Source organism: Pipistrellus hanaki (genome assembly GCF_964339955.1).
Source record: "Pipistrellus hanaki genome assembly, chromosome: 2".
NCBI classification, from domain to species: Eukaryota; Metazoa; Chordata; class Mammalia; order Chiroptera; family Vespertilionidae; genus Pipistrellus; species Pipistrellus hanaki.
In genome coordinates this window covers 176,914,021-176,939,514 of record NC_140504.1, presented here as the reverse complement: position 1 = coordinate 176,939,514, position 25,494 = coordinate 176,914,021, and the positions used below count along the sequence as shown (strand labels likewise).

Here is a 25,494-nt window from a genome sequence, read left to right as displayed (position 1 = left end):
TTTAAAAAATATATTTTATTGATTTTTTACAGAGAGGAAGAGAGAGGGATAGTTAGAAACATCAATGAGAGAGAATCATCGATCAGCTGCCTCTTGCACACCTCCTTCTGGGGATGTGCCCCCAACCAAGGTACATGCCCTTGACCAGAATCGAACCTGGGACCTTTCAGTCCACAGGCTGACGCTCTATCCACTGAGCCAAACCGGTTTCGGCAAGGCTGGGCACTTTTTACAGTCTGTCCCTGTAGGACTCTGGGGTCCTCCCACTTGATGGGGGTCACAGGGGGAAAAACAATGGTTCTGTTTTCCCCGATAAACCCAGCCTCTCCTTGAAATTGAGGCTGAGGCCTGGCCCCTTGGGAGGCACCATGGCCAGGCTTAGGTGGTGGGAGGCAGGAGTGAGGAGCCCTGAGCCCAGAGCTGTGGATAAATCCCTTCCTCTAAAGATCCAGGAATCAGAGCTGGGGGTGGGCCTGAGGCTTGCCAGGCCTGCAGGGTCTTCCTGGCTGTTTCTCCCTGATTCGGCTGGGCCTGGCCAGGGGAGCAGGGCAGAGCGGAGGCTGCAGCCAGGGACCAGGGCAGGGCCCTCCCGGTGGCTCCTGAGGCTGCCTGGTTGAAGTGGAGGCTCCCATCCAGATGGAGGCAGCTGCCCGAGGCCGAGGCTTGGCAGCACCCCTGGGAGCAGGACTGAACCACGGCCCCGTACACCTGTGGATCCCTGCCGCACAGGCTTGTCTGCAACCCGCAGTGCAGCCCAAGCTGGACCGTTTCAGCTGCAGGAAGAGATGGGACCGTGCCTCCTCTCCTTGCCCCTCACTCCTCACAGAGGCAGAAAGCGTTAAGTGGGCCATGGCTGAGCTGAGCCTCCCTGGGCTCCTCGCTCTCTCTCCATGAGGTCAGCCAAGTAGTCCCTGGAGAATCTACAGGGTGCTCCGAAACAAGGGGCATGCCAGGGAGACTTCGGAAGTTCCAGCTGCTGCCCTGGATTAGGCGGAATGCAGAGCTGAGCGGCCAAGCATGCTAGACCCCAGGCAGCCTGGCTCCCAGCAGGACCAGCTACAGCCAGACTTGACTGCTGACCTACTCGGTCCAGACAGAAGGAGGACGGCCTGCATTTATGAGGCAGGACAGCGCCCCAATCCCTGGAGCACTCCAGGGGCCCACCTCACAGAAGTCCACGCCCTCAGGGCACATGGCCACAGCTTTGTGCCCTTTGAAGTATTCGTTGCCTTGGCAGGAGAAGGTGGCACAGGTTTTCTCCTGGAAGAGAAAGTGGAGGGGAGGCGGAGGGGTAGGGAGTTCTCCTCAGATTGACAGGGAGTGGGTGACAGAGAGGGGAGGCTGGAGCCCCATCATGCCGGTCCCACTGGCCCAGCTTCCACATGCCGTCCATCCCCGCCTCCACCTCCCAGAGCGCCCAGGTGTGGCTGAGACACTCACATTTCTCTGGGGGCTGGTGGAGTGGGAGCCAGCTTGTTCTCTGGGACGATCAGATGGCCTAGACCTGGGATCAGAGCAGGGTTCCCCAGGGAAGGCTGTGGTACCTCTGCAGGGGGCAATTCTGCAGTCCCAGCCCCCACCCCAAGGGAAGGCACCTTGTGTATGGACAGTCTCAACCTGAAGCTCCCCGCTTTGCTGCCACCCTAGACAAGCACAGGAGATTGCTCTGGCTGCCGTGGTGCTTGGGGGGAGGGCACACTGGTTAAGCTGGGCTGGGAAAGGTGTGGGGATTGGCAAGGGAATGTGGAAGGGGCTGGAGCACTGAAGTTAGAAAGCTCAGCCGTGAGGTCTACTAAGTAGGTCTAAGGTCTATTTAGCTTTGATGAGGAAAGTAGACCTCAAAGCTAAGGATCAGCCTGCCGAGGCTTAGGAATGAGATATTTTTTAAAAATATATTTTATTGATTTTTTTACAGAGAGAAAGAGAGAGGGATAGAGTTAGAAACATCCATGAAAGAGAAACATGGATCAGCTGCCTCCTGCACACGCCCTACTGGGGATGTGCCCGCAACCAAGGTACATGCCCTTGACCGGAATCTAACCTGGGACCTTTCAGTCCGCAGGCTGACGCTCTATCCACTGAGCCAAACCAGTTTCGGCAGGAATGAGGTATTGATAGAGGTTGAGGAGTTGGTGAATACTGAGCTAAGATTTGCGGAACTGTCAGAGTGAAGTTCAGAATTGGGGGGTTACTAGGTGGGCAAGGCATGAATGGGTGGGGCTAAGAGCTAATGGGGCCAATGGGAGAAGGAGTCAGAGTAGACACAGGGGTCCTCAAACTTTTTAAAGTGGGGGCCAGATCACGGTCCCTCAGAGAGCTGGAGGGCCGGACTATATGAACTACTAATTCCTACTGTAACACCTCAGCTGCGCTCACTGCCCAAAAAACCTGGCGGGCCGGATCAGACTCCTCTGCGGGCCGCATGTGGCCCGCGGGCCGTAGTTTGAAGACCCCTGGGAGACTCCGACTTGGAGGGCAATAGAAGGGAGGCTCGGAGCTGCAGGCTGGTGGCCTTTCTCACCTGAAGCCAAATCATGGAGCACCAGGCAGAGTGGACTGCCTCCGCCTCACTGCAGAGAGCAGGACTAGGGCTGGGGGCCGAACTGTTAGCCAGCAGGCAAGGGCTGAGGCCAGTTTCATTTCCCCCCTCACAATCGTGGATGCGCCGGGCCATGTAGTGAGAGGCATTGAGTTGAATCAGCTGGATAAAGGGGGTGGTGGGAGGGAGAGAAGTGGGGAGGACACATATGTATTACCTTAATCAATAAAGAAAGAAATAAAAAAGGTAAACAAGATTGACACACCTTTAACCAGACTCATCAGGGGGGAAAAAGATACAGAGAACCCAAATAAATAAAATCAAGGAAATTCAAAGCAAAAAAAAAAAAAAAAAAAAAAAAAAGGAATACCAGAGAGTCCAGGAGGATGGGAAAGGGAGGACACAGCCAGTGTTGGGCTGTATCTCAACCTCTCTAGGCATCTCAAACAGTCTCTCTCTCAGTACCTTCCTGTATGTACCTAAACATCAATCCCTTCCAAGGGACCCAGTCCCAACCCCTGCAGCAGCCCTCATGTCCACCCCCCAGCGGCCCCACCTGCACCTCACAGTGGTGCTCCCCGGATTCACACTCTGCCATTGGGTTGGAGAACTGAGCCTCCTTGTAGCGCATCTCTCCAGAGCAGTGGAAGCAGCGGCATCTCTGTGGAAGAGTTTGAACACTGTGGCCTCATTCCCTTGGGTGAAGCATTCGGGAGGCTCTCTCCTCCTTCCTATGCCACTTACCCGGGCAGGAGCAGGGGTCAGCTGACTTCTGACCAGGTTCCTCCTCTTACCAGTCCTCCTGCTATCAGTAAGACCAGCAGGAGGACTGGTAAAAGGAGAGAGAGGACCACTGCAGGGAGTAAGCATCTCAAGGGCCACAAGTCAAGGAAAGGTCAGGAGTGGTTAAGTAGAAGAGGTCATGAGGTCAGGGCAAAGAAGGGGCAGTCCCAGGGTCCAGCAGTAGTCATGGGTTAGGGCTGGTCACAGAATCCAGGATCCCTGGGCCGAGGACAACTACCTTTGAGTGGAGCTACCCTATGGCTACTAGTGGCCAGAGACATCTTCTGTTGCTGCAGGAGCGGGAGAGAATGAAGGACCAGTCCTGGGCAGCCCAGGTGAGAACTGCAAACAGAGTCCCATTATTGCACTATGCAGATGAATAAACAGGCTGGGGAGCAGGGGAGGTCAACTGTAGGTCAACTCAGAGGCTGAGCTTTTGTTTCCCAAAAGTCATACTGTTAGTGACTTTGATGCAGGCACAACAGGAACTGCAGCCTAGGAATAGCCCCTCTGAGAGTGAATGTTGTCATTGGCATGGCAACAGCAGCATCCAGGGAGACAGAGTTGGAGCATGTGCAGTGACAGGAAATGGATATCTGGTGCCATTGCCACTGATCTGGCCTCTTTTGACTCCAACAGGATCTGGCCTGGGGAGGGGGTGGGGATGACAGGCTGCCTCGGAACCCAGGGCAGGGAAACCTGGGTCACAGAGGGTCAGAAGTCTGGGCTCACTTTGACCAGGCTCTTAAGGGTTCAGACTCCTGGGGCTGAGCACACCCCATCCCCAGCCTTCCCAGGGCTAACGGCATGTTTCCCTACTCTCATGGCTATAGTCCTCCATCAGCACTTGGATCTCTCTCAGGTGACAGCTGAAGGAGCCCACTCTGGGCTGGGTTCCTCTGGCTGTGGTCTTCAATGCATGAATGGGGCAGTGCTCAGGATTCAGGGTGCTGAGGTGAGGCAGGATGGGGCCCCTTGGCAATAAGGGCCACTCCTTTGTCCACTCTCACCCCTTCTTACTACCAGGAGCCTCAGCCCTCCCACTGTTTCCTACAGGCAAGAAGCAGTTCTCATCCACTTAGTACCTCAATGGAGTATTCAATGGGACTCCCATCCCCAAAGGAGAATAGGATAATGGGAGGCCCCAAGGGTTCTACCCAGGTCCCTGTCCTTGTGGAAGGAAGAGCCCCGGTCTCACACACAAGCTCCTCTTCTTCCTCCCTGGTGTGGAGAGATGAGGCTGTAAGGATATTCCAGGCATGTGAGGGGGTCAGACACTCAACAGAATTGGAAAGCCAGGAGAGCCTAGAATGGTTACCTTGCCCATCTACTTTAGTTTGTGCCCCTGTCCATGGCTTAAGAGACTCTTCCCTGTTCCCCACCCCCTCCCAGCTATAGACCTACCTGCACACCCGCAGGCACCAAGGGCAGCATGTGTGGCTGCCCCTCCTCTCCTCCAGTCACTTGCTAGCTCCTAGAATTCCCTGATGTTGCTGCCACCGGGGCCACACAGGGGCCACAGACAAAAGAAGGAAGCACCACCGACGTCCAGACTGTAGCAGGAGGGAGGAAACCAAACCAATTGGCAGTTTGGACAGATCAAAGGACCCCCATCCCAACATCCCACTAGGATGCGCCTTATTTGCCTGGCAGGTAGAAAGGGCCCTCAGAAGGAGGGCAGGGCAGTGTTCTCCCAGAGCCCACCTGGAATGGAGACCTGGCTGGCAGTGGAAAGAGAAGTACGTGAGGAGAGGTCACAGGTGCATTCCCAGCATGAGAACTCTAAGGTGAGTCTGCTGGCAGCACTCAATGGATGAAGGAAGAGGTAGCTATTATTCCAAGTATTAAAAAACATGCAGAGGGAGGAGGAAAATCTCAGAACTTTGCCCCTCACTTCTCCTACACATGGTTACCTTTTTTTTTTTTTTTTTTTTCACATGGTTACCTTTAGTATTCCCTTTGTAGACCCTTCCAGCACAAGTGGGGGGCAGGAGGAAAACGGAGGAAGGGATGAGCAGTTGAGGCTGTACCCTGTCAGATGTGGTGAGGAGACAGACTCCTGCTCCAGGGAGGTCAGCAGCATGAGTGGGGGCCAGTCCCAGGAAGGACGTCCCAAATGCTTCCTGCCTGGGCTGGGAGGGGCAGGCTGAGTCCTGCAGCTTCTCTGATGGGCAGCTTTCCTCCTGGGAGAGAGAGTCACCTGTTCTCAGCAGGAAGCACCCAGGCCCAGGTAGCCAATATTTGAGTGGAGTTGAGCCCCAGCCCCGGGAGCTGAGTCTGATATCCCAAGTGGAAAGAACTAGGAGAGCCGAGGGTCTGCCCACTGGCACAGATGTCTGACCAGGGGAGCTGAGGGCACTCCAGAACAGGATTTCCCCGAGGCCCCCTCAGCACTTGGATTTTTGGTTTGTTTGGCATGTACTTGTAGCTGGCCCTCTCCCTCACACTTTCCTATTGCCCTGGTCATCTCCGTGGCAATAGGGCTTCACCGCCTCAGCCCCTACAGCACTTCACTCTCAGTTGGGATTTTCCTTCCTGGTTCAACCCATCCCTGGGGCAACTCCTCACGTGCTCTGTGCTTGGCTCCTCCAGGTGCTTAAAAGCCCAGTAGGACAACCTCTTCAGGGGCTGAGCTTCTGAAGCAGAGTGAGTGTAATTAAACCTAATTGAGCCAACTAGAAACTGATTACAGAAAACTAGCCCGAAGTGCAAGGAGACATTGCCATTTGGGAAAAGAGTGAAGCCTTAGAAGTGAGAAATGTGGGGAGGGAGCGTCCCTCCAGCCTGCCTGGTGGAGCAATAGCAGCATCGGGACTCCCAAGGAACACAGCTGTCATTCCTCTAGGAGTGGGTGCCCGGCCTCCAGGTTAGCTCAGTGTCCCAAGAACCTGTTTTTCTTCTTTACAGTGTGGAAGGGAGATGGGACCAGGTTCTGAGGCGTTCTTGCCCAGTTAAACTGCAGCTGAGCAGACTTGGAGGAAACCTGGGGCTTCCCTATTATAGCAAAGACTTTTCTTCATTTGTTACATTCACCCAAATATTCTTTTAGTGCCTTCCACATGCCAGACACACCTCGGTTTACAGATTTTGCGGATTAGGTGGAGGTGAGGTGGGAGCAGAACCAGAGGTAAGGGGGTTCCTTAACCTCGTGGGCTGGCAGGAAGAGCCACGTGCCCAAGCCATCCAGTTCTGGGGGGCACAGAGCTGTTAGGTTCAGGCAATCTTGGCATCAGAAGAGGCTTTCCCCAGAGGTGACTCCTCAAACTCTGAACTTTGGGGTTCTGCTATTTGAGACCAGGATTCTAGCCGAGCCCACTCACCAGGCTAGGGAAGGAATGGAGGTTGTTTTTTCTTGGTTTAGGTCAGTAGGTCTTAATCATTTAGGGATCAGCGATTCCTTTGGAACTACAAAGATAACTGGACTTTCTCCCAGGGGAAATACATGCATCACTTTTCTGCACAGAATTTTAGGGGCTCATTAATCTCCCAAAGTCCATCCTTGGCTCCTAAGCTTGTCAGGACTTCTCCCATAGACATGGACACTGAACCTAGCCACTCCTCAGTCAAGGAGAGATCTTGCAGAAGAAACAGGGTAAGACTCTGTTGTGAGCTAGCAAGCAGGAAAGTCACTGCTCGCCTGTTCCCTCGTGTGCTAGGCTGCTGAGGCTTGGGGAAGGGGCAGGCCTACAGCCCATTCCAAACAGCCTAACTCCTTCAGGCAAATAAAAACAGAAAACCTGTGCCAACAACTCTGTCCCTAGCAGAGCCCTGGTCCCTCTTCCCATCTTTCCCTAGCATGTGCACGAATGGCTGACAGGGGCAGGCCTTATCCTGGGACGATGCTCATTTGAGGAAATGGGGAGAGGTTAGGTCAGATATAGCTAGGGCAGTGGTTGGCAAACTCTTTAGTCAACAGAACCAAATATCAACAGTGCAATGATTGAAATTTCTTTTGAGAGCCAAATTTTTTAAATTAACGCCACTTCTTAAAAATAGACTCGCCCAGGCTGTGGTATTCCGTGGAAGAGCCACACTCAAGGGGCCAAAGAGCCGCATGTGGCTCACAAGCCGCAGTTTGCCGACCACTGAGCTAGGGTAACATTTGCAACCTAACAGGTGCTCATTAAAGCTTAGTTGCTACTGAAGTGGTAGGGATGTGTTGAGCTAAAGGATGAGTTAGTCCATATTCCAGGGCTTCAGAACAATACACATTGAGAACAAAGGCTGGTTTTATTTTCTGACAATGTTTTTTTATTTTTTATATAAAACAAAGATAAAACACATCTCAACCCTACCATCTGCAGCATGCCTTGTCTCTACAAGATGCATGCTAGACCGTAAGACTAAGTGGCAAAGAGTCTTTAGGGGCATTTGGTCGGGGGAAATAGAAAAAGCAGATTCAGGGGGAGCCTGGGCAAGCCCAAAGCTGAAATTACTCCTGAACACTAGAGCAGTCCCTGTCTCTTCAGATCCTCATATGTCTTCTTATTCACAACATTCCCACTGGAGTCTTCATACTCTTCCTACAAGAGAAGGGACACACTGTTAGCTAGGCCTCCTGGGAGGAATGTTTGGAACCAATGTCTGGTTGCCCAAGCTCACCCTGGCCGGGTTCCATGGCATTCATCTAAGATAGCCCTTCTCAGCTGGGGTTTGGGAAGAGAGTTAAGCCCCACTGCCTGAACGAACTAACTTCTCTCCTGGGGATCTAGAATGGTCCCTCTTGTAACCCATCCTTGGCACATATGATAAAGTCGTTCATTCGAATCACTTCCTGTGTTTAAGATGAGGAACCCTGGTTGAGAAAGGCTGACCTAAGACAATAGTTCAAACGGTTCCCAAGAACCCTAGGTTTCTGCCCAAGAGGCCACTGCAGTCAGGAAGGTGGAAAGGGAGGCCACGCAGGCCGAGCTTCCCCACTTCCAGAGCAGTTCTGTTTTCTTCTCTCTTATATACAGGAATTCTACGTTACACTGTGGAAAGAGCGTTTGTTACTAAAAAAATGAATATTGAAAACCATTGACCTAGCGCAGGACATACACTGGGCATCCTGCTTGCCACTTCAAAATTTCAGGAGACCCCCCGCTTCCCTGTCATACAATCTTTCATGTGTCATTGAAGGAGATGCTGGTGGTGGAAAAAAAAAATTTCAGTGGGAGAATATAACCAAGCTTAAGACACAGATTTGAAGTCTGACCCATTAAAAAAAACAACCTCTCATGTACTTAATATCACAAATAAATTAGGCTTACATGTCTAGAGCCAATTTATAGATACAGTCATATTATACTCTGTATTACAGAGAATCAGGGACCATTCTTTAAAAAAAGAAGTATGAATAAAGGACGCCCTTTTTCATTCGTGCTGAGAGGTGTTTTAAAAGACTCTAATACTATGTGCCACATCCTTCTTTATATATATATATTACTGATTTTTTACAGAGAGGGAGAGGGAGAGACAGTTAGAAACATCAATGAGAAAGAAACATCAATCAGCTGCCTCCTGTACACCTCCTACTGGGGATGTGCCCGCAACCAAGGTACATGCCCTTGACTGGAATCGAACCTGGAGTCCGCAGGCTGACGCTCTATCCACTGAGCCAAACGGGTTAGGGCATCACATCCTTCCTTAATTCTTCTTTTTATTATTTTTTAAATTTATTTCAGAGAGGAAGAGAGAGGGAAGGATAGAAAACAGCAATGATGGGAGAGAATCACTGATTGGTGCCTCTTGCACGCCCCACACTGGGGATGGAGCCCTCAACCCGGGCATGTGCCCTTGATCGAAACTGAACCTGGGACCTTTCAGTCTGCAAGCTGGCCCTCTAGCCACTGAACCAAACTGGCTAGGGCTTAAGTGTTTTTAAAATTGATTTTAGGAGAGAGGAAGGGAGGAGAGAGAAAAATAGAAACATTGATGAGAGAGAAACATTAATTGGCTGCCTCCTCCTGCACATCCCCTCCCGAGCATGTGCTTTAACTAGGAATTGAATCTGCCACCTCTTGGTGCAAGAGTTGACACTCAACCACTGAACACCAGCTGGGCCCGGGGACCATTTCCCCCTCTACATGGTGATGGGGGCTTTATCATTTCATGCTGTTCCTGTTGGTACATTAGCACCCACCTCAGTGTCAGGCTGCCATCGTTCTGATGCCTTCTGCAGTTTCAGCTTGGCCCACACTGCGAGGGGGGGGGGAGGGGGGAGAGAAGGGCAGACTCTGAGTATTCATTGGCTACAGTGTTACAACCTCCTCCCAGTCCCCTCCCCCACATTAGGGTTCCCCTGGATGACTCTGCTCTTGAAGCTTTTGCTTGCCCCAAACTAGAATTTTGGTTCTGGACCACCTGTACACACCTCCATTGCAAATTTACCATAATCTTTGCTTTCCTGTAAAAGAAACACTGAATCAAATAAACCAAAGACCTCTTAGAATAACAGATACTCTCCAAGAAAGAAGTAAATGTGGTACAACCTATAGGAATTATTGGTGAAAGTGACCTTAATGTCTTAAAAGTTCATGATGAACAGTGATTTTCATCTGGTGTGCCACAAGAATGTTTAAAATATGCAACACCTAACTATTTAGTTAGGGGCACTGACCTACTTTCTCTTAGACTGTAAAATAAAAAAAGGACAACAGCAGCACAATAGTTGTCTGGTATGAATGAATCAAAATTATACCTATTTTTATTTTGTCAGATCAGCTAGAAAATATAATCATTTTTGTTTTGCCATAGAATTAGTTTGTATGCCATAAGATAAAAAAGGTTGAAAATCGCTGGGATAGAAGAAAAAGGGGCCGAAACCGGTTTGGCTCAGTGGATAGAGCGTTGGCCTGCAGACTGAAGGGTCCCGGGTTCGATTCCGGTGGGGGGCATGTGCCTTGGTTGTGGGCACATTCCCGGTGGGAGGTGGGCAGAAGGCAGCTGATCGATGATTCTCTCTCATCGATGTTTCTAACTCTCTATCCCTCTCTCTTCCTCTCTGTAAAATATCAATAAAATATATTTAGAAAAAAAAAAGAAGAAAAAGGGACCACCAGACATTAATGAATATGCTTAACATATTTAAATCAATTCAGGAAAACATACATATGCCCATTCACTCAAAATCTTGCACGTAGCATTCAGAGAACCTTGGTTAAAAGCCCTGTTTTATACCCAGCATAGACTCTTCTCAAGAGAAACAGTCAGTACTGCTGAGCCTCAAACATGCAGCCATGTATGACTATTGTAGCTGTCCTATCTCCAGAACCTGCCCTTTGGCCTGGATACACGAGGGGGGTGGGCCAGTGAGCTGTAGGAGTGGCCACTTGGTCTGGCTTAGGAAAGAACAAAGTTGACTTACAAGAGACAGCATCTTCAATCTGTGTCACATTAGCAAAGTGGGCAGTGTTTGGGATGCCCAGACACCTCATGCCATGAGCATGACGCCATTCCTGGAAGGAGAGAAAAGGTCAATGTGAAGTGGAAACAGATGAACACAGAGCACTCATTCCACTCACCTCACAGGCCCTAACCTGACCCTTACAGAAGACTTCACTTATAGGCTGCATTTTTCTAGGTTCATGTTTGTGAACAGCTGGCTACAACTGACAAGAGGCAGCTACGGCAAAACAGCATTGCACTGTTTACCTCACTGGGCTGGTTTATGAAATCTATATCCCAGATCCAGTAGTTTTTCAGACAAAACCTGTGTCAAGTCCACAGAAAAACATCACAACTCTAGCCACTCACTTCACATGCAATCCCCACCATCAGTATGATTAAGGGTACTGGTAGCCGGTCAGTGCTGCCTTTGTAAGTAAAGGAGATTGTTTATCAGGTATAAGCAAGGATATGAAAGAGCAGGGAGAGACGCTGACGCAATGACAGTTTTGGCTCAGGGATGCCAATTCCAATTCGTTGGAAGTGGTGTTGAGAAAGATTCAGAGACTACTCAGGTGCTCAGCAGAAAAGACCCAGGACCAATTAACAATATGTAAGTCTGAAGGAGGGAGGGGGTCCACACAAATTTGCCATCCTTGGTCTTGCAAATCTTTTCCATTCTGCAAAATTTCCTTCCAAGTACTAAGATGTGAAGACCGAAACAAAACAAGGGTGAATCCACTTACTGGAGTACCACCCAGATAATGCCTGGTCTCAAGAATAGCTTGATAAAAATCGTCCCTTTAGGTTTTTTTTTTTTTTTTTTCCTCAAAAGGCAAAGGCCCATTTAAGACTCAAAGGAGGAGCCCTGACTGGTGTTTCTCACATCGTTTCTCTCTCTTTCTCTCCCTTCTCTAAAATCAGTAAAAACAAAACAAAACAAAACATATACTAGGGTGAAGATTAAAAAAAAAAAAAAAGAAAAAAAAAAAGAAGACTCGAAGGAGGAGGCAGCCAGCCCCTTCCTTGGTTCTGTCAGCAATGGGGTAGAGAAATGACGAAGGAGTGGAGATTGATCTAAGACAGAATTCCTCCACAAACTGTGTCGGGTGTCACACAGGGCAGCCCTGGCGCCAAAGGCTCGAGGCCGCATGCCGGACTTCAGACCAATCCTCTGCGATTCTCTTAGGCTGTGACCCTCTCCGGTCGCTCCTGTCTATTCGCTAAGACTCAGGTTTTTACTTCTATTTCCAGGAGAAACGGCTCTGAGCTCCTTACAGCGAAGTGCCGCTGGAAGGCCTTCGGTCCTCGGTAGGTGTAGTTCCCACAGATCTCACAGTTGTAGTTGACGTTGAGGCCGTGGAGTTTATACAACCAGTAGGGAATGGGCTGCAAGAAACGAGAAAGAACAGTCTCAGGAGTGTCTGCGTCTGCTTCCAAAATGGGAACTGGGGAGAAAGACGGTCCTGCTGGGACTTACTTTGCCATCCCAGCCCAGGGGCAGGTTTTTGGGGTTATAAATGATCTCGTTCTCTTCATCTTCACTTTCACTCTCACTGATCTGCTCCTCCTCTTCTTCTTCTCGCTCTTCTCCTGTCCTTGCCTGCTTGCGTTGGACATTTTCATGAGTGAGATGTCGCTGTTCCTAAGTCGGGTCCATAAATGAAAAGGGAAGTCAGAGAAAAGTTGTGAAAAACAAGAAGGCAAATTTCCGCTTTTCTCGAAATCCTTGCTGACCCCTCGCTCCCAAGGACAAGGCTTCCTTTCTCGGTGAATAAAGGGAAACTCTGCCTTTGAGTCGAAGCTCCTATCAGCAGGCCTTCCCTGATCCCAGAGGAAAAAGTCAAAGGATCTAGGCCACTTGCCTAAATTACTCACCTGAGGCCACAGACCAGCACAGAACAACGGAAGACAAAGTCTCTGACCTTTCCTGGGCCAGTCCTTCCTCCTCCTTCCTTCTGGTAACACCCTCACTAAGATGAGAAGCTTCTAACTTGCCCTGAGTCTCTCCTCATTCCAGTCCAGCTTCCATTCTGTTCTCAGACTTAACTGCTTAAAATAACCAACCTAATGGTACACTCGGCACAAAGAACTTTTATTGGATTTCGACTGTTTAAAGGACAAAGTCCAAATTTCTAAAATAACTCAACAAATTTTTCATACTTACCATTTCTTCTACCTGAAATATTTTTCCTCCTTCTACTTAGAAAACTCAATCTCAATGTATTACAGCATATCTCATTTATTTGTCTCTCACAAAGTGGGTATTTCAACAAGGGCAGAAGGCTGTCATATTCACTACTACACCCAAAGATTCAACACGATGTCTGAAAACCAACAGATGTGAATAAATGGTGATACTTAGACAGAAATCATATCAGGACTTAAAGGAGCAACTATTGGAAATGAGTTTCTCTGTAATTCCAAAGAGAATGGCGCCACCTTCTGACAGGGAAAGCAAAATGCTCTCAAAGGAGGGAGAATGGAGTGTATACATCTTATGCCAAGGACACAAATTAGCCTCCCAGTCATCCTCAGAGGACTGGCAACTTGAACAGCTGCCAACATAGCAACGCCCAAGTTCACTGTGGAAAACACAACTGTCCCCAGTGTCCAATGCCTGGCTAGTCTCCTTTTAGTGAAAGCAGCTGTAAGAGGGAACTAACAGGTGACTCTAGAAGTGAAGCTATTATGTGTGGTCCTCAAACAGAGCAGAATGAAAACATCCATGACAACTGACAGACACATAAACAAGCCATCTGAGCCAGAGCCATCCACTCAATACACCACGTGAGCATTGTACAGGGAAAGGCTCTGAGGGCAGAAAGCAGACACCGCCAGACAAGGCTGGGCCACTGCAGGGACACTGGCCACCTCCTCTGGAGGAGTGCTGCCCTTCCTTCTTCTGTCCCTGAAAGAGAACAAGTTTCCTCCGACTCCTGCCTCTTCTTTCTGAGATAAGCATCCTGGTCAGGTTAGGCCTTTTCCCACCCCAACCAACCTCCAGCTCCTTCTCAAAAGAATATTCAAGGAACAGCTTACAGACAGCTTTGTACCAGCTCCAACGAGTTTCTCACAATCGTGTAACACGTGATGCCTCTTCATAGTTATACCTGAAAAGCTGCTGGGGTTAGCCTTTCTCTTGTCTTTTGAGTGCCTGCTTCTTGGGTTACCCCCTGGGCATATTCGGGAGCTCTGGTGAAGACTCCGCACCACTCTGAACACTATACTGAGAGGGGAGTCTATTCTCTCTGTCCGGCCTTATGGGAATGGGGCAGGCTTGGGAATACACCTCACAACAGACACCTAAGAGCAGAGCAGGACCTCACCCAAGGGCCAAGTCCCCTGAGAGGACTCCATTTTCTGCTGAACTAGTTTAACACCTACTCCCCCTCCTTCAGTCCTAGAAAAAAATCTTAAGAGTCCATATTTCTCCTACTCCCATACCTTGTAGCGTTTATAGCCCTCACCAGAGGCAGGTACTCACCCCCAGAATCTCCACATATTCGTAGATCTGGGCTTCGAGGAAAGCAATGTCTTTGTTCCTCTCGGTGTCTCTGACAACAAAGAACAAGCGGTATCACTCAGGGGTTCTTTTAAACCAACGCCTTGTTCTCTGCACCATGTATTTGACAGGTGCATTAAAAATCATAAACACACAAGAAATAGGCTGTGAAAGCAAATGCTCTGTTCAGCTCAGGACGCGCTGACCGAAGTACTGAGGTTATTTCTGGGAATGCATGGAAGCTTCCTTTGACCTCACTCAGAAAGTGGAGGACATACCTGGATATTTAAATTTCCATCAATATAATCTACAAAGGAAATATGGTAGAGAGAGCGAGCTCCAGAACAGGCAGATTTGAGCCCAAGTCCTGATGCTGCTGCTTAGTAACTTTTTTTGAGTTACCAACTGTAAAAATAATTAGGATGACAAGTACTTTTCAGCGTTGTTGTGTGAATTAGAAAATAAAATGAAATAAAAAATAGCCTGTATAAGCAAGTGGCTCAAGAACAGATTCAACTGTCATTAAGAAAAATAGGTGTAGGCCTGGCTGGTGAGGCTCAGTGGCTGAGTATGGACCTATGAACCAGGAGGCTATGCTTTGATTCCCAGTCAGGGCACATGCCTGGGTTGCAGGCTTGATTCCCAGTAGGGGGCATGCAGAAAGCAGCTGATCAATGATTCTCTCTTATCACTGATGCTTCTATCTCTCTCTCCCTCTTCCTTCCTCTCTCTCTCAAGTCAATAAAAACATATCTTTATTTTTTATTTATTTTAAAAAATATATATTTTATTGATTTTTTTACAGAGAGGAAGAGAGAGGGATAGAGAGTTAGAAACATTGATGAGAGAGAATCATCGATCAGCTACCTCTTGCACACACCCCCTACTGGGGATGTGCCCACAACCAAGGTACATGCCCTTGACCAGAATCGAACCTGGGACCTTTCAGTCTGCAGACTGACGCTCTATCCACTGAGCCAAACCAGTTTTGGCTAATAAAAACATATCTTTAAAATAAAAAATAAAAATATACTTGGGAAAATATTTTTTGAACCTATCCATAAGCTATTAATGTAAAAAAAAAAGGCACCTAGAGCAATTTCAACATCGGAGACTTCACCACCTGCCTGCCTGAGTACAAACTGTGCCCGGTTTATAACAATGACAGCACTTTCTGCTGTCAGCAAGAAAAGGAGCAGAATGGACCTCTGTGGATCAGTAATGGTGATAAAGCAGGCTTCACGGAAATTACATCTTAAAACTTAAGCCGCGGTGCTGCCCGCCACTCACCGCTTGGTGCCCTTTGACTTGGGGTTTTTGGCGAACAGGGAGGTGTCCAGCGCCTCCAGGGACTTTCCTTTGGTGCTGAACAGCCTCTGGGCTCGCTCCTCCAGGGTCCTAAGGAGACAGGGGAAAGGATTTCAGGATTACTTTCATACAGGCCTGCTTATTTCTGCAGTAGGGAGGGAGGGGTGAGAGAAAGAAGGGTATCAGAGCCACGCAGAAGATCGTGCAAACACAGTAAATGGGACAGTTATGAAGGAAAAACCAGTCTCTTACCCGCCACACTTCAGGCCTAAAGCTAAGAGCGCAGATTTCAATCTGTCCAGACCCAGGGAGGCCAACTCCTACATAAAAAAGAGACAAGTTACAACTTATTTAAACAGATTTTGATAAACAACAAACACTCAAACTTAGGTCTCAGGAGGCTGGTGGTATGGCTATTCCTGAAGCTGTGGCAACACCATACTTTCCACAGGCAGCCTCCTAGCGGTAAGCTCACCCTCTCTATAAGATGAACACAAGTTCACAAATAACCATATTGGCAGAGTTCCATTACCTCCACTACAGCTGAATAGAGTCTGAATTATTATTCCATAGTTTTCAAAATACTTGTTTTTTAAGGTGTGTTTTTTTTTCCCTTTCCCCTTTTCCATATTCTTTTAGATGCCTGGTCCCAGGAACTGTTTTTTTTTTTGTTGTTGTTGTTGTTAATCCTCACCTAAGGATATATTTTGCCATTCATTTTTTTTAGAGAGAGTAGAAGAGAGAAGGAGATACACAGAGAAATAGCGATGTGAGAGAGACCTAACAATTGGTTGCCTCCTGCATGTGCCCCAACCGGGGCCAGGAATCGTGCCTGCAACTGAGAAATGTGCTTTTCAGTCTCATGCCTACGCTCTAACCAATGAGCTCTGGCTCCTGTGGAATGGTATCTTACCATAGGAAGTCCATGGCATTAAAATCATGAAATTGGTCCCTTGGGAAAGGGAACAGGCCAGACCAGCACACTGGCTGAGGAAAACATACCTCCCAGGAGGAGAAAGCAGAGAGGTCAAGATGGGCTCCAGCGTGTGTCAGGGCGCTGCTTGTCTCTTTCTGGCAAGAACAACAACACAATGTTTCAGATCGAGGTTTAGAATGAAGGCAAGGGAACAGCTAAATTACCAGGTGCCAGTTGGCCCTGTTCTTATATATATCCTATATAATAAAAGCATAATATGCGAATTGACTGAACAGCGGAATGACCATCTAGATAACCATCCGGGACCACGCTATGACACCCACTGGCGCCATGCTAGCCAAGGCAGGTGTGATGTGATTGGTTGGGGGCCCAGCCATCACCCCATGATCGCCCGGCAGAGGGATGCCCAGGACACCAACCGCGGGTGCCGGCAGCCAGGGGAAGGAAGGCCTACTTTTGCACAAATTTCATGTATCGGGCCTCTAGTGTATGAATAAGAATCAAATTCTTATAAGAACAGAGCAAAAACAAAAAAGACAACTGACGGCACATTCTCTTCCTGAGAGTTCAAGAAAACTCAAGTTTATCCCCAGGATTTGTGAAAATACATAGATTTCTAGCACATAATTTATCTGTTCTTGGTCAGTTGGAATGGATAAATACGGCAGTAATGACATGGTTGATGCAAACCCTGAGCCTAGCCAATAGCAAGTGGACCCTGAGCAATCTCATCCCAAAGTACACAGAGAAAACCTATCACCCTGAGAAGAGGACTCCTCATAGTCACCACTGACCCTGAGATCAGCACACAATGCCCTAGAGCAGAGCTCAGGGTTAACGTAAAACAGCCACTTTAATTCTCGGGCATGTCCTCCACCCACACCCCATGGAAGCTCACCGGCCACCCCGGAAAGGTGCCATTCTCCCACTTCTTCTCAAACTCATTCTGAATCTTCCCAAAAAGTTCATTCTGATCTTGGAGGGGCTTCACTCTATCTGTGTAATCCTGAAGGTACTCAAGCAGCATCTCCAAGTATCTACAGACAAAAGCAATACAGAAAAGCAAAGAGGGTTTCCATTTTTTATATAGTTATGCCCTGTAAAATATACTTACAATTTTTAAAAATACTCCTACGTTTTAAAATGAGCTTACAATTGACTTTTTTCCTATCATGTCATCTTGATTCTGACCTCCCCTATATCTTCTTGTATCCTTATAACTTAGTTCTAAACACTAAAGTCTAAACTCACACATAAAAGATATCAGGTAAAATAATACCTTATCACTAACCAGAGGTATAACACAAACAAAAATTGACATCTATACATCAGACCCAAGCACTTCACTTTAGTCACAATCTGAGGAAGTTTAATTTTCCCCAGTAAACTCCAAAGACAGAGGCAAAATTAAGAACAGTGTGGGTATAAGACTGCAGATATGCTCACAGACACACATTCTTCCAGAACCAGAATATTATACAAAGGTTTAAAAACCACACCCTTCAAAATCCCTGTCCTTTAATCAACCTGAGTCATTCATGAAAGTCTTTCAGGCAACAATTCTTCACATCAAATAATTTAATCAAATCCACTAGAGGCCTAGAAGCTAGTAATGCTTACCTCTTGTACTCTGCATTCTTCCTTTCTTTAGGAATGTCAAATAACTGGTCAAAGATAGACAGGTACGTGATATAATCCAACTTCTGGAAAGAAGAGAGGTGACGAGAGCTTCAGTTAGTTTTTTCCGCCAAGTTAAAGTATAACCTCCAATAAATGACATTAAAATAACAAGGCCTGGCTCATTTTAGTCTTTTTCTATTCTATCATGGAATTCCGACACTAACGGGGGAAAACAGCAGACACAATTAATGCTGCAAATTAAAGATCAAGTTAATAAACAGCAAACTAAAAGAAATACGTTAAACACGTACATGCCAGGCACTTGGTTAAATACTAATACCCATTATATCATAAAATGAAGTCCTGGAAGGTGCATTTATTCACTCATTCAATCACTTATTGAGCATCTTTGGATCAAGTTCATGGACACATATGAGAACAAGATAGGCAGGAACCTGTCCTCATGGAGTTTAGTTTAGTCACTGGACTTTTGGGACATTTCCAAGGGGAACTTAAACACTTTCTGAGATTGTCACCTTAAATTGCATCTCTTGTGGTAAGTTATTTTTATAATGTCTTTAAAAAAATACATTATATAGCCCTTTGCTGGTGAGAATGTTCTGTATCTTCCATGCACCATGTACTATATGTGCTTAACACGTAACGTGAGATTTCTAAAATTTTTATTTTTACAAAAGCAAAATATGCCTGTATTAATAAAATACCATGCTTACTGTATTCACTATAGAAACCTGACATTTTACATACTGTTTCTTTCCTTTTTTTAATCCTCACCAGGGGACATTTTTTCACATTGATTTTTAGAGAGAGTGAAAGAGCGAAACATCGATGTGAGAGAGACACATTGATTGGTTGCCTCCCACACATGCCCCAACCAGGGCCAGGGATCCAACCTGCAACCGAGGTACATGCCCTAGACCAGAAGTTGAACTTGAGACCCTTTGGTCTGTGGACCAACGCTTTAACCACAGAGCCAAAAAGGCCAGGGCTTTGAATACTGTTTGTCTAAGAAAAAAACCCACATTACCTCTTTAATATTTCTCTAACAGTTACAAAATACAAGGAAGACACCAACTGCTATATGTCTAGGAGCCCAGCCCAGCGTCCTGACTCCCTTTGAGAATCAGAACCACTTTCTCTTCTCCTGGGTCTTACCTCAGAGGCCTTCAGGTTAATGTATTTGAGGTAACAGTCATGGAGATCCAGATAACGACCGTATCCCTCTTCATCTGTGAACTCCACCAAATCTGAAGGAATCAGAGACACCAATGATTCAAACACTAAAGGACCATTTTCTTGGACTTGGCTTTTCAAATGGACTGCTAGTTCCTCGTTCCATGAAGCAGCCCTTCACCCAAATGTCCTGCCCAGGCTCACAAAGTAAACAGGCCCCAGCTTTCCAGGTCTACTTCCAGTGACTCAGAGCTAGGCTAGCACAGGATTGGATGTTCTGTCCAAGGCCAATTTAGTAGGCCAAGCTGGCTCAGAGAAACCAGCATAGAGAAAGCCAGTAAGATTTCTCCGGGGACATGTTTTCTAGGGCTCCGAGGGCAAACTGAGCTCTGTCAGGAACTTGTACTTCTGCTAGTGCCAGACAGGAAACTAAATCCTACTTACTTTGTGCTTCTTCACTTGGGTTCTCTCGAGCCTTCAGGAGCTCCTCAAATTCCACTGACATTGGCACGCAGATCTGATGAAAAAGAAAGATAAATGCTCAGGTGGGTTTTTCAACATAAAAGTTGCAATATCACAAAAATGGGCTGTATAGAATGTGGGACTTCTGACCCTTTATTTGGTCTTGATTTTCCTTTAAGAGCCAACTGCTATTTTCCATTTACCATGTTCCTTTTTTGTATTATTTGACTAAATATTGCTAAAGTAACACATGTTCACAAAAACTCAAATAATACAAAAACACAAAATGAAAAATCAAAGTCTGATTTAATAATTCTACAAAGAAGTAGCTACTGTTAACAGACCAGTTTTAATGCCAGCCATCCCAAGCTTTGCTGCACATTAGAATCATCTAAAAGAGTGTTAAAAAAAAAATCCTGATGCATTGAAACCAATTAAATCAGAAAGTACCGATACCTGTATGCAAGAATCGGTACTTTTGAAAAGAATATATTTTTATTGATTTCAGAGAGGAAGAGAGAGAGAGAGATAGAAATACCAATGACGAGAGAGAATAGAATTATTGATGGATGGGCTGCCTCCTGCACACCCCACACTGGGGATCGAGCCCACAACTCGGCATGTACCTTGACTGAGAATCGGACCTATGGCTCAACCATTGAGCCATGCTGGCCGGGACATAGCAGTACTTTTTAAAAATCCCTAGGTGATTCAAACATGCAGAAAAATTTGGAAACCACTGCTTGGTATTAAATACATAAGGTGGGACAAAAGTAGGTTAATAGTTTTGAGCACATTATTACTTCCTGGTGTTTGTACAAGCACAGACCAGCTAGTGTAAGGTTACTTTATTTTTATACATTTAGATTATTTTTCACATAAACTTATGTTTTCCTATTTAGTCTATCTTTTTAAAAAAATATATATTTTATTGATTTTTTTTACAGACAGGAAGAGAGAGGGATAGAGAGTTAGAAACACCGATGAGAGAGAATCATCGATCAGCTGCCTCTTGCACACCCCTACTTGGTGCCTGCAACCAAGGTACATGCCCTTGACGGGAATCGAACCTGGGACGCAGACCGATGTTCTATCCACTGAGTCAAACCGGTTTCGGCCTACTTAGTATGTCTTGAGCATCTTTGCAATCATTTATATAACTATTCATTGCCTTTCTACCAGGGCTGGAATATGGTTGACACACCAGAGTGGTACTCATGTCCTCTTTTGGTAAGCAAGACTTTATACCCTACCCTCTCAGGGAGGTGGGGAGCCACACGTAGTTGTGTAAGAGTACCTTCATCCAGCCTCTTTGTGTTAACTGGATCCTAGGTAGCAGATTTCAAGACAGTTAAGAGCATAAGCAACTTATTGGGGGGAGGGAGTAATACCCATGAAAGATTAAAATGGGAACAGGAGGACTGGGCAGGGACCATAATACCGTTAGGATGAAATCTTCAGCAACCCAACAGGGAACTCTGGAACAAAGATTACTCGTAAAAAGTCTCATATTGGGCAGAAAGCCAGGCTGTATTACCCCCATTGTGTTCAGTCACTGGTTGGGGGCTGCCCAAGAACAGAATGCATTTGGCTTAAAGCTGAGGGGGATCCTAAAAGAACTGGATTTGTAGATGTACTCTACACTTCCTGCAGCTAAACAGCAAGTTCTTTTTAAGAAACATCTAAGTGGCACATCTCCATTTTCCTTACAACTTTTCTACAGCAGGCTCTTAGGCAGGTTTGGAGAAAATACTGTTTAAGGCCATACCTCATTTGGGTGCTTCCGGTGGAATTCTTTTATTTGCTTGAGTCTGTTATAGAATTCAGCAAATTCATTGGGTCCTGAAATGGCATTAAGCTCCTCCTTTCGTAACCTGCAATTTCAGAAAAAAAAAAAATAAAAAATAAAAAAATCAGAGAACATATAGTATAAGGTCAGTCCTTTAACCATGGCTCCTATGGGCACCAACTCCTGGACTGGCTGTGACTGTCACTTACCCATCCTTATCGTCATACAAATCCCTCAGGTTCCCACTGACTTCCATGTACCTCTGAAAGACAAACACAAACCCGTCAGAAGGAAGCGCTCTGTATAACTATAAAGCTAAGCAACTACGAAGGGCTCTCTAGTCAGTCCAAGAAAACCCTGAGATATGGTATTACGAGTGCCTGTGCTTTCTGGCACTGATTCCTGGTTAGTTTTAAAAGCAGGTTAATTTAAGGGGTAGCAAAGAGTTCCTATATTTACATGCAACTGATGCTTCACTTCCCCTACGAGAGTCATAACAGAGAGCCACCTGCTAATCAGCAGTTCCCACCTAAGACCCTCAAAGACAAAAGAGTGATCCAAGATGATTTTCACTTCTTCAAAAAGCTTGACTGAGGAGTACACAGGCGAAAACACCTCACAGCTTCCTTTAGATTCAAACTTAGGATGGAACAGGTACATAGTCCCTTCTCTAAAACTTCTGGAACCAGATCCGTTTCAGAATTTGGAATTTTTAGGTTCAGAAAGGTACCACATATTATGTAATATCCCTGGTGGAATCTGGAACAAATATTAATAGTTCTGCAGTAAAAAATCTTTTACTACGTGGGATAAAGTTCATGTCAGGTTTTGCCACCAAATATTTACCTAAACAAACAAACAAAAAAAGTTTTCAGAGTATTTTGGATTTGGGAATTTAGATATGGGACTAGAGGTAAGGGATTAGAGATTGGTTACATGAATTATCTCCTAAAAATTCAGAAACTCTAATTAGGTCTTTTATTCCTTTTTGAATAGATTTCAAACATATGCAAGAGAGCACCATATAATAAACTCAAATTTGCCTATCACTCAGCTTTAATGAGAATGAACATTTTGTTTAATTTTTTAAAAGTAATAAATTGAACTATTTATTCTCACTCATCGATGTTTCTAACTCTCTATCCCTCTCCCTTCCTCTCTGTAAAAAAAATAAAAAAACATATATATTTTTAAAAAGTGGTGCGTTCTCTTTCGGAGAGGAGTACCTTCTGTGCCTGAGTAATCCGACTACTCAGAACTATTCCTTGGTATATAGGATGCTGTAAGAAGGGGTGTCTTTCCGAGTAATGAAGAATGAATAGGTTCCCCATTCAGAGAAGCGAGGGAGGGCAGTTCTGCACCCTCAAGCTAAGTAGCCGCGTGGACATCTCCAGGCAGAAAACCCGCGGCTGGCCACCCTGGTTATCTCTGGCCAGGGCTCCAGAGCCCGCGCACCCCGCCTCCTCTCCCTCTCCCGGCTCATTCCAACCCAAACAGAAGCGGGCAGCGGGGCACTCACATCTTGCATGGCCCGTGTACGGTGGTCGGAATTGATCTGGTCCCGGAGCTGAGGAGAGACACAGGTGCCGTTAGTCGGGGTTCCGGAGGTGGAAAGGCCGCCGAGGGCGGAGCTTACCCGCTTGGCAGGTCTTAGGTGCTAAACCAGCAGGCCCGGGGCGCTGGGCCCAGGGTGAAGTTACCCAGGCGGGACCTCGGTCAGGGAGCCCCTAGGAGGCGGGAGCGGGGCGAGTCTGAGGGTCCCGGAAAGCCCTCCGAGGGAGGTTACCCCGAGCATGGGGCCCAGCCGCACGGGGAGTCCCTGCCCAGGCCCACTCACTGTGGACTTCTTAGTGAGCATCTCTTTGGCCATGACGTCCATGAGCCGTTCCTTCTCCTCATGATAGCGCCGCTGCTGCTCCAAAATCGTCTCCATTCTTTCGCCGCCGCCGCCACTCAATTCAGACCACCGACGGGGCCGGAAACGACTGCTGCCGCCTGGCGCGCCCGCGTCCCCACGCTGCGCGTCCCGCTGCACCAAAGTTCCGCTTCCCCGGAAGTGCCTCGGGGACTGGAGGGAAAGTGAACACCACAAGGCGACCGAGATGGCAGCAGTGCCCCCTGCTGGCGGGGGGTGTGGTGGAGGAAGCGATGCTTTGCAGCTGCCTGTAGGGGGCGCATGGAAGTCCAGGAACCTGAGGTTTCATGCGCTTTCCCGAGCCCGCCAGGCGGCAAGGGGGATAAGAGTAGTCGGTGAGCATGGATGCGAATCGGAAGACTGGAACTTAAGTCCTTAGCTCTCATTGTGACTTTTGTCAACATTTCCCCCTTCTCTGGACTTCAGTGTCTTTGTCAGTAAAATGAGGATGGTAGTGTTTTTAGGTTGTTTCTTTTGTGAATGAGAAGAGGATCCTATGATAAAACCGACAAGTCCAGGGACCAAATGGAACCTCACAGAGTGATCTGATCATGAATTCCTAACTGGGTAGGTCATGGTGAGCAGTCATGCCACAGGCATATAACCTCTTTGTCTTTGTCCTCATTCAAGGAGTGAGGATATTTTTTCATCGATTCTAGAGAAAATGAAGGGGGAGGGGGAGGAAGAGGGAAAGGAGAAAGAGAGAAACATTGATGTTATGGATTGGTTGCCTCCCACTCATGGGACCTGCAACCCAGGTACCTGCCCTTGACCAGGACTCAACCTGACCCTCTGGTGCACAGGCCAATGTTCTAACTTCTGAGCAATGCTGGCCAGGACGGCATATAACATTTAAAAAAATGTTTTTATTGATTTCATAGAGGAAGGGAGAGGGAGAGAGAAATAGAAACATGAGTGAGGAGAGAGAATCATTCTTTGGCTGCCTCCTGCACGCCCCACACTGGGGATTGGAATCGAGCTGAATTGAACCGCAATCTTCTGGTTCATAGGTCAATGCTCAACCACAGCCATGCCAGCTGCACTGCATGTAACACTTTTAGTAAAGAGTTTAAGTCCAGCCCAGCTAGCATGGTTCAGTGGTTGAACGTGGACTTATGACCAAGAAGTTCCAGTTGGATTCCAGTCAGGGCACATGCCCCAGTTGCGGGCTCTATCCCCATTGTGGGGCATGCAGGAGGCAGCTGATCAATGATTCTCTCTCCTCATTGATGTTTCAATCCCTCTCCCTTCTTCTCTGAAGTCAATAAAAAATATATATATTTTAAAAAGAGTTCAAGTCCATTGTTCTTGTGCTTCTAGGTAAACACACCTTTGAAATACCAGTGTAATCTTCTTTTTCAGACCCCTGTTGGCCAGCAAATATTCAAGGACAATGATCCTGTCCAGGACCACTGGAGCAAGGGAATCTAGGGACTTCTGTTGGGCAGCAATAGTCTTAGTCACTTCTTTGGCTATTTGTCTGATGATGGTGGACAGATTCCTAGTTATATTCTTTTTTTTTTTTTTTAAATATATTTTTATTGTTTTTTTTACAGAGAGGAAGGGAGAGAGTCAGAGAGCTAGGAACGTTGATGAGAGAGAAACATCGACCAGCTGCCTTTTGAACACCCCCTACCGGGGATGTGTCCGCAACCAACGTACATGCCCCTGACCGGAATCGAACCTGGGACCTTTCAGTCCACAGACTGACGCTCTACCACTGAGCCAAACCGGTTTCGGCCCTAGTTATATTCTTATTGACATATATTCTGGCACTAGGGACTAGAATGCTGAGTATACTTTGTCTTATTTTATCATTACTGGCCACTGTTTCTCTTTTGGGCTTCATGATCTGCCTTTGGTCCTGTGGAAACAGTTCTTTGTTAAAAGAACTTATGGAAAGGCTGGGGTTCTTATGAATAGACTAGCGGCCCGGTGCCCAAAATTCGTACAAGGGGGGGGGGGGTCCCCCTCAGCCCAGCCTGCTCCGTCTCACAATCTGGGACCCCTTGGGGGATGTCTAACTGCCGGTTTTGGCCCGATTCCACAGTGGGATGGGGCCTAAACCGGTAGT

The 25,494-nt window shown here is 47.0% G+C and overlaps 1 protein-coding gene across 1 annotated transcript; it reads right to left on the bottom strand.

The window, feature by feature from the left end:
• Positions 1–7,550: 7,550 nt before the first annotated feature.
• SF3A3 (splicing factor 3a subunit 3) lies at positions 7,551–23,551 on the bottom strand. Its single transcript, XM_084872671.1, has 17 exons — positions 23,343–23,551; positions 23,025–23,072; positions 21,715–21,767; positions 21,485–21,590; positions 19,699–19,771; positions 19,237–19,328; positions 18,061–18,143; positions 17,339–17,477; positions 16,506–16,574; positions 15,756–15,823; positions 15,486–15,593; positions 14,178–14,247; positions 12,171–12,335; positions 11,969–12,079; positions 10,671–10,761; positions 9,447–9,502; positions 7,551–7,845 (listed from the first exon to the last, which is right to left on the bottom strand). Exons 1-17 carry the CDS (start codon positions 23,436–23,438, stop codon positions 7,768–7,770), a joined length of 1,506 nt encoding a protein of 501 aa, XP_084728797.1. The 5' UTR covers positions 23,439–23,551; the 3' UTR covers positions 7,551–7,767.
• Between the last annotated feature and the right edge of the window lie 1,943 nt (positions 23,552–25,494).

Coding starts and splice junctions, on each gene's coding strand:
- SF3A3 (XM_084872671.1), bottom strand. CDS start 23,438: ATGGAGACGATTTTGGAGCAGCAGCGGCGCTATCATGAGGAGAAGGAA. Junction 19,772..21,484: donor ACCGGAAGCACCCAAATGAG/GTATGGCCTTAA, acceptor CTTTTTCATCAG/ATCTGCGTGCCAATGTCAGT. Junction 18,144..19,236: donor TTAACCTGAAGGCCTCTGAG/GTAAGACCCAGG, acceptor TCTTCTTTCCAG/AAGTTGGATTATATCACGTA.